The 9119-nt window shown below is 51.5% G+C and overlaps 1 protein-coding gene across 5 annotated transcripts in view; it reads left to right on the top strand.

Moving 5' to 3' along the window:
• LOC122374190 (putative lysozyme-like protein) overlaps positions 1 to 9088 on the top strand; it is a 30037-nt gene extending 20949 nt beyond the window's left edge. For 3 of the 5 annotated variants that reach the window (XM_043352795.1, XM_043352796.1, XM_043352794.1), the window contains 4 exons: positions 923 to 1117; positions 1548 to 1645; positions 5460 to 5546; positions 8232 to 9088. In XM_043352795.1, coding sequence (XP_043208730.1) covers positions 923 to 1117; positions 1548 to 1645; positions 5460 to 5546; positions 8232 to 8342 — 491 coding nt within the window. In that variant the 3' untranslated portion in view covers positions 8343 to 9088. The remainder of the gene's footprint in view (positions 1 to 922; positions 1118 to 1547; positions 1646 to 5459; positions 5547 to 8231) is intronic. The other 2 variants (XM_043352797.1, XM_043352798.1) reach the window with 1 other exon arrangement.
• The last annotated feature ends 31 nt before the right edge of the window (positions 9089 to 9119 follow it).

The raw sequence follows: 9119 nt of genomic DNA on the forward strand, positions 1-9119 counted from the left end.
AAAAATTTCCGACGGATTTCGCTCAAATTTTCAGGGAACGTGTCAAATTGATGTAAGAAAAGGTACTGAAAGTTTGGTGGCGCTGCGCGCCGCCGTTTTTGAGATATCGCAAAAATTCGCGAGGGGGGGTAAAATTTACCCCCCCCCCCAGCCCCGCGCGGGATATACCATATACCATAGGTAAATTGTTGTGATACGGTTGGAGCCGATGGTAATGCATCGGTTTGACTCACAACCATGTTGAAGTCTGCTGCGACCCGTAACAGCAGATCAGGCCGCTAGTAACAGTAAATGGAGTGGGCTTTTCCATATTTGCTTATTATTCCATTAAACTGCATGAGATACCAATTTTTACGTGACAAAGGCGCTATATCACACTCCCGGTCCCGGAAGCGTTCGCAGTGAGCCCCGCTCCCGGCCCCGCTCGGCGTTGCGGTATATACCGATTGTTGTAGTTGAGTGCGCTGGCGTGTGCTCCGACACCCCCACCGCCGCACAAAAGGTTTTGCCGCCGTGCCGCGGCATGGTGCGCGTGCCTTTGTCATGCCGATCGCGGCGCCCCGATGACGCGGCGGCGGTGCCGGCACGCGCCGTCGTCACCTCATATCGCCGTGCTGGCAGTGCTGGTGCGTCACCGACCGGTAACATATACGCTGCGAGCTATTCGAGCGGGCCTGTCGGCTCGACAGAGTCACTGCAAAGGTCAAATTCGCCGTGACAGCTAGCTGGTGGGGTGAGAATGTCAGGACAGACCTAAAATGAACGACCTCTGGGTTAAACCAAAGCTGCATTTATCCTGCCCATAAACGGAGAAGGAGGTGTCACAGCACATACTAATATGGTGGGGTCATAGGATTACTTTAGGGATGAACTAAGCTTTTTGTGCTGTGTTTTGAAGTGGCGTCTGGATTTCCTTTTCCAGCAGATAACATGTACGGCACGGGTGGTTCGAGCTGGAGCACCTCCACGGGCGGCAGCTCCAGCTCCAGCAGCTCCAGCTCCAGCTCCAGCGGCGGCGGCGGCAGCATCAGCAACTCGGCCATCAGCCAGTCGCAGGCCGGCGGACGGGTGGAGATGCAGTGTGGCGGCGTCGGCGACCGGGTCTGGTTCAGGGAAGGTGAGACTCAGTGGGGTATCGGGTGCCGGGCCTGGTACAGAGACTCAGTGGGGTGTTGGAGACCATTGGGGACCGGGTCTGGTTCAGGGAAGGTGAGACTCAGTCAGGGCCTAGTACAGAAACTAAATGCGGTATCCATGGGGACAGGGTCCGGTACAGATTCAAATGAGATCCCGGCGAAAGGAAGGTGAGAACAGCTGGGGAACTACGGGGTCTGGTAAAGGCAAGGGCTGACCAAAAGTGGCTCATTCTTTGCGGGGAATGCGAGTTGGGATGGTTATAACTGTAAAAAAAGATATGAACGAGGGTGGCTGATGACCGCTATGTAGGTACTTATTTCGGATCAATTTGTTATTTATATCTCTACTGCCTTTGCTCCTGCCGCCCACAGCAGTGGCCGGGTCTCACAGGCCTCTCGCCCCTGTTTCAGACGGCGGCGGCCGCCGGGAGCTGGCTCGGAATGGGCAGCTCGGCTCGGCACCCGCCCGGTACCGTCTGCAGTCCTCTGCCGGCTACGACACTCTCACGGTCAGTTACGCTTCTACTTGTGGAGTCACGTCATTTCGGTGTGTTACGTTCTTACGGCGACTTACGCTCATGGTAGTGACCTGACGTTCTTAGGCTCAGGTGGCGGTCTCATGGTAGCCTTCTTGCATGGTGATGGTGTCTTTTTGGTGAGTGGTGGTCATTGGTGAGTGGCGTCTTTTTTGTCAGTACCTAATGTTATGCAGCTCGAGTGACGTCTTTTTAGTGTTGTCCTTTCGGTAGGAGACGTCTTTTGGTGATTGGCGTTCTTAGGGTAAATTACGTTTTTGGTGAACTGAATAATATAATTTATTTTTAATTTTACGTAGAGCGACGCTGTTACAGATGCTTACGTTTTTGATGAACTGAATAATATAATTTCTTTTGCATAGAGCGACGCTCTTACAGATACGACACGCATCTACTTCCACCGATTGACGTCCGTTCTTCAACGGAAAGTGTTTTTATCTATAATATTACGCCAGTGGCGCAGCCAGGGGGGGGGGGGTCAGAGGGTCAGCTGACCCCCCGAAATTTCTGTCAGGGGCCCGCTCGAGAGAGATAGAGAGAGAGAAAGAGAGAGAGAGAGAGAGAGAGAGAGAGAGAGAGAGAGAGAGAGAGAGAGAGAGAGAGAGAGAGAGAAAGAGAGGGAGGAGAGAGGTCCTAATCTAACCGGACGAGAGAACTGGCCTGGGCCCCCTGGGAGAACGGGCCCGGGCCCCCCGTGGATGAGGCCGGGCTCCCAGGAGAACGGGCCCCGGACCCCCGATTGGATGGGGCCCGGGCCCCCGGGAGAACTGGCCCGGGCCCCCGGGAGAACGGGCCCGGGCCCCTGGGAGAACGGGCCCTGGCCCCCGTGGATGGGTCCGGGCCCCGGGAGAACGGGCCCCGGGTGGACGGGGCCCGGACCCCGGTTGGATGGGGCCCGGGCCCCCGGGAGAACTGGCTCGGGCCCCTGGGTGGATGGGGCCCGGGCCCCCCGTGGATGGGGCCGGGCCCCCAGAAGAACGGGCCCCGGTCCCTGGGTGGACGGGGCCCGGACCCCCGATTGGATGGGGCCCGGGCCCCCGGGAGAACTGGCCCGGGCCCCTGGGAGAACGGGCCCTGGCCCCCCGTGGATGGGTTCGGGCCCCGGGAGAACGGGCCCCGGGTGGACGGGGCCCGGACCCCCGGTTGGATGGGGCCCGGGCCCCGGGAGAACTGGCTCGGGCCCCTGGGAGAACGGGCCCGAACCCCCTGGGTGATTGGGTCCGGGCCCCCAGGAGAACGGGCCCGGGCCTCCCGGAGAACGGGCCCGGGCCCCCGGATTGATGGGACCCGGGCCCCCTGGTGGACGGGGCCCGGAACCCCGGTTGAACGGGGCCCGGAGCCCCAGGTGGACGTGGCCCGGGCCCCCGTGTGGATAGGGCCCGCGCCCCCGTGTGGATAGGGCCCGGCCCCCTTGTGGATAGGGCCCGGCCCCCGTGTGGATAGGGCCCGGACCCCACTTATGCTGGAAAATTGACGTTTCGGACAGATTTGGGACTTAATGCTTTATCTACCTGCGGCACGTTAAACTTTCGATCCAAATTATCACCGGTGAACCCGGGCGCGGGCAAGGTGGGGTGGTGGGTCCGTGGTGTCATTCGCAACAAGCTCTGCTTAGCGGGGCACCCGGGCCCATAGCCACCCATTCATCCATTCGGACACAATTTCTAAAAAAAAGTGCCCTCACGGGTGCACGTGGCGCGTGCCATCCCTGCACCGCACACCATTCGATAGCCCGTTCGATTCTCTACACGATACTGTGTTCCCCGTGCCGATCGGGCCGACGGTTACCGAGATACTGCACGGGGACCGGGCCAGTGTCGGGCAAATTTAGCCATTTTCGCACGATTTTGCAAGCCGATTTAAACGTATTGTAAAGTCTATGACGCGAATTTGCACTTCTTAAGCCACGCCATGTGCTCGCTATCGATCCGATCGAGCTGAGAGTGAGACCCTCAGAGGCACGTTGCCCAATGCCCATCCTTGATATATAAATCGCGCAAAGTTCAGCGCACTAGGCGCAACGGTCTGGCCTGTACCCCGCGCTAAGTAACACCATGCCGGGACCTCGATAGCAGACAGAATCTACGTCACCACATCACCACACCACAACAAACCCGGCCCAAGGCAATACATGTCCCATATGAGCGCGTTAGCCCTCGCCGGCACAGGCCATTCCAGTCATTTTGCGTCCTTCAACGGCACAAGGGGGAAGGTGGTACGACCCCCTCCCCGCGTTTGGCCCATGATCGAGCTAGAGCTTTGCGGAAAAAAACGAACGTGTTACCCGTGACGAGAGTAAGCCGATGATACTCAATTTTAAGGTTCTTGGTCATTGGTTGACCTTCCAGGTCAGGTCAATGACCCAAAAATCGGGAAAATCGGGACCTGTTAGAACGTCGTTAAGTGTGGCTGCTATATGGTTTTTCGGTGTGCTGATCACGAATAGTTATCATGTTAGTTTTGACCACAGATGATGTCTTTATGCATTTAGGTCAGGTCGGGTCAGGTCAGGTCAACCAGTAGGGGTCCTGCCGGGCATTTGTAGTACCTACGTGTCAACTGTCAGCCGCCTCTAGCAGCTTCGTAACATGTTACGAAGGCACCAAAACTACTTCGTGAATGTTCAAATGGTTGCTAAATTCGGATTCAGCTCCAAAAACTAGCCTAGAAACATGTATAATTCGAAAGAGTACCGAGGTCATCATAGGTCAATGACCTGACCTGACCTTCAGGTGACCTTGACACCCAACCTATTGCATGGGAGCAGCATCAACTCACATGTTTGAACGCTTGAAACCACGAAAAGACTGCAAACGCGCGGCTAATGCGAGCCGGCATACACCGAATCGCGATTCTGCCCAAACACGGTCTCGGAAAGTAGGTCACAGGTCAAAGGTCATTTGAGTCAGGATCATGCAATTGCTAGGGTAGGTGGAAAACTGATCAACGCGAGGGTACTGAAAGTGTTGTCGCGATCGGCCGCTTTTTACGCGTTTATTCGCGAAAACCCTTAGGGGGTTGCATCATCCCCTCCCCCTTGCTGGCGAGGGTTAAAACTTCTTGTGAGCGAATTCACGTAATGAAGAAGGTTAAAGGCACAATCTTCTACAGCAGCCAATAGATGACTTAGGACAGGCACATGGAACTACTTAAATCTTGTCCGATAGAAGCAGGCAACAGCTCCGTTTGCATATATGCTATGCATATTGGGGAAGGGGCACATTTCGGCCTCGAAAGATACGTATTCATACCTCATTAGTAACATATTTCTGCCATGGTCAATTCGCGTAGAAATTGAACACCGGGTGACTACCGAGCTATCGTTCTATCAAAATTTTCCGATTCAAACTCGCTCAGGGTTATCGTGTGTAGTTAAAGGGGGGCCCGCTTAGCAGAATGCGTATGAAATATGGAAAGATTCTGAAAAATGGGTGGGGGCCCGCACACTAGGGGGCCCGCTTTGGAGGTGATGACCCCCCCCCCCCCCCGAAACGAAATCCTGGCTGCGCCACTGTTAATTACGCTCTTTTGACGGAAGACTTACCTTATGATAACTGATGTTCTTTTGGTGAGTGGTTATTTTCGTGAGTGACGTTTTTCCAGTGAGTGCCGTCAATCTTTTAATCTGGGTGAATTTCTTACAACGAGTGCCGTTTTTTTGCCACCGACACCAGCAGCCTGAAGATCTTCCGTGTGACTTGTCAATGTTAGAAATGCCACAATTGAGGAACGAATGTAGCGCTGCTCAATACAATCAACATTTGACGTCGCGGGTGACTGTCCTCAGATCAACCCCACGGAAACATCCGACACCGGGAAGTTCATTTGTGAGACGAGAAGCAGCAATGGACTGACATCTACACACACTTATACGGTACGTATTACGCAGCAACTGATCAGTCAAAAGAGAAACGGGCAAAAGAGCTGCCGCAGAGCGACGGCAGATTTATGCACATGCAGGGGAAGCGGGGGTAACACCGCCCCCCTAAGCTTTTCGCCAAAATGAGAGAATATGTGTGAAGTCTCTTGGTAGTTATTGTCTTAGTTACAATATTTAAACATTTTCTCACGTGTTTTAGGTACTTATTTTGCATGCTCCTAAAAGGTTTTCATGTATCACGACTTTTAAAAATACCTTGCATATTTGCCGCCTACAAATTGTGTGGGTAACCCCGCCACCGGTGTTGATGTTAAACCAACCCATTCCTAAGAAAGCTTTTAATTGTTCAGAGATCGGGTGCGATGAGTTTCCTGTCGGTAAGTGGTAATTTTCGCAAATAATCGGTAATGGACACCTAAATAGGTATAGGTTCATCAGCTTTTTGCCAGTTTCATACAGCTGGCAAGTGCTTGGTCGGGATGCATGAAAAATATAAAGTAAAAAATCAAAGAAGCTGCTTATTCCCGACTTAGGAACATCAACGAACATAAAAAGCGTCTCTTTGGGAGTTTCATCACTTATCACGCTACGAACAGGAAACACCGCAACCTCAATCGGGGTAACACCGCCACGGGGTGGCGGTGTTCCCCAATAAGTGATCACAAGCAAAAATCACCAGCGGCAAGAATGTACTACACGGTTCAAGCAAACTTATCTTACTGGACAAAGCCGATCAATTATTTTTCGATGTAATCAAGTAAATCAAAATGAGTCTCTTCTTAAAGACATTCAAAAGTGCTCCCAACTCATCGAATTTTTATAAGAGAATGTACATTTTTCTTTAAATGCCCACATAAAGCTTCGATTACACTGAATCACCGGAACACAAATCAGAAGACGCTTACCTTCGTGCGGTTAAAGGGACACTCCCACCTTAACATTAGTTTTGAGTTGAGATAGCCAAATTGGTGGCCATGGCCTGCAAATACCGGTTTGGGCACTCACAACATCGACAAATGCTTTAATTCGGAGATATGGAATTTCAAACTTGCAGTTTTCGGATTCTAAGGGGCTAGTGCATTGGTATGCCCCCTTAGAATTTGTGACGTCAGCGGAGATTTAACGATTTTTAAATCTTTTACTAAAACGTTTGGTAGCACGCGGTGGTATATGCTGCTTTGCGCGCAACAAATGCCGCACTTTCAAATAAAGTCGCTAGGAACAGCGGAGATCCCAAAAAGTAAACAAAAGTAAAAGTCTAATATCTTGAAAACCGGTGAATATTTTTCGATGAAATTTGGTAGATATTCGTTTTCGCTCTTTTTGAACCGAGCGACATCACTTTCGTGCCAATTCATTAACTTTTTTGAAGGTGGGAGGGTCCCTTTAATAGGAAATAACGGATTTTAACACTTCACATTGCATACATAGGGGAGAGCGGGGTGAGTTGTATCATGTCCAAGTTGTATCAGGGCGAATTGTGCCAAACTTATCCAATGGATGGCGCTCGCGACACGACCAGCCGACGAGGTTTTCCGGGCGCCATCTTTCCCTGTTCTGTCTTGTGGCTGAGTGGACGCGTCTCGAGGTGAGAGCCGATTTTATGTTTTTTTAATGTCATTCTAAAAAAATAAGTTGCAAGAAAATGTGTGTTCTGGGCATTTAGATGTGCACGAATTTGAAAGATCTCCGTAGCGGTGGTGAGGGTAGGTTCTAAGGCTGCGTGAGTGAAAACGGATTTCTCCAGCTGTCCGCTGTTTTTTTAGCACGAGGATGTTTTTTTCCAAGATGGCGGCTAGGTACATGTTGTATCAGAGCCGGGTGGGGTATGTTGTAACATGTATGTATGTATGTATGTATGGGTATGTTGCTTTTGATCGCGAAAGCTAAGCCCTGGCTCGCGTTTTTAGGTAGCTAGTCAATGCTCGTTCCATTTCGGCACAATGTGTTGGCTTCTTTGCTCTTAACGGGCCACCTTTGCGTCTAGTCTGTTGATGTTTCGTTCGGATTGCGTTGACCTAAGTTTGGTCTAATAAAGTGAAGCCTTTGAGCATACCTATACATTGTATTAACCCCATTTAATGTTGTTGTTATGTTCAAGACCAGTAGGAAGCACACTCCCTGAAACGTGAAATAGTGATACAAATTACCCCACCATGTGATACAACTCACCCAAGCCATGGAGCAAGTTGTATCAAAAACATTGTTCTATTCGGGAGACCGTAGAAGAAAAACTGGTAGAGGTAGCGGAAAAGTTACTTTGCACAAAAAAGCAGAAGAATCAAGGAAGGGGATAGTATGGAAATAATGAGTTTATCACGGATAGTTACGAGGTTATGGGTCTCGGAGTAAAAACTGATACAACCCACCCCACTCTCCCCTACTTTCGCCGCCAGATGGGGTGGCGGTGTTTCCCACAGTGGCGGTGTTCCCCCCGCTTCCCCCACAGTACGGTACCTATATAACGATACGCCGACTCTCATTTTATCGGAAATCCACGTAGCAAACAAATATCAGTTTTACCTATACGAAAGCATGGTTATTTATGCCTAGATCTTATGGTAAGGAAGTTTTTTAAGAATCTATAATAGTATTTGAATATTTTTGGTACGGCGTAAAAGCAGCACCTGTAGAAGTTGATTGCCGCTGAGTTGACGGTTGTCTGCTGTACCGCTGCAGGTGACCATTGGCAGCGGAGGTGGCGGAGGCGGCGGTAATGGCGCCGCGGGGCCGCGGACGACCACCGGCGCCGCCGCCGGCCTCATGGGGGCCATGATGCTGCTGCTGTAGCTCCGGCGCCCCAGCTGCTGTTGTAGCTCCGGCGCCCCAGCTGCTGCAGGACGCCCCCGACGGACGCCCTGCTAACGGGCTGTGTGCCAGCGATCTGGCGTCACTGTCTGCCCGGATGGATCGGCGCCTGTTTTGGTTGGCATTAGGAGTGCCTTGGCGTGGCTGTTTGTTGGCGTGTCTCTTTCACGGATTCCCAGTCCTGTATCTTGTTTGGAGTGTCGCTGCTGCCTTGTCCGGAGGCCGTTGCTGTTGGGACGACTAGTCGGATGTTTGATAGCGCATAAAAATAGATGGTTTATTGAGCGGATGTGCCGTCTAGCTCTAGGCTGTTCCGGTGTATGCGACTAAGGGAAAGGATAAACTATTGGATGTTTTTGAGAGAAGGGATGCTTTAACTGAGATCATCTGGGTATAGATCGTTATTGGTTCTTGGCATTCGCACCCCATTCTTGAGCCATTGGTGTACATACAGGGTATCTGCTATGGAGGTGTGTGAGGCATTCCACAGCCATTTAACGGCGAATGGTGAACATTCTTTGCGAGGAGACGCGTTGTTGCATTATCACTAAGGTTTGCCTTGTACCTAATACTAATATTACGGCCTGCATATAACGACGCCATGAATAATGCGAAAAGGCATGAGACAATGCGTTATCGATGTTAGGCAGGGTTCGGCATCTATCTCCTTAGCGATTTAAAAACGTTGTAATGGTTGTGACTTTTTGAATACATGTATTTTCGATGCATTTGAGGTGTATTTGTTTGCTTGGCTCCTAG

The sequence above is a fragment of the Amphibalanus amphitrite genome, unplaced genomic scaffold (assembly GCF_019059575.1).
Source record: "Amphibalanus amphitrite isolate SeventyFive unplaced genomic scaffold, NRLGWU_Aamphi_draft 001617F_arrow, whole genome shotgun sequence".
In the NCBI taxonomy this organism is placed as follows: domain Eukaryota; kingdom Metazoa; phylum Arthropoda; class Thecostraca; order Balanomorpha; family Balanidae; genus Amphibalanus; species Amphibalanus amphitrite.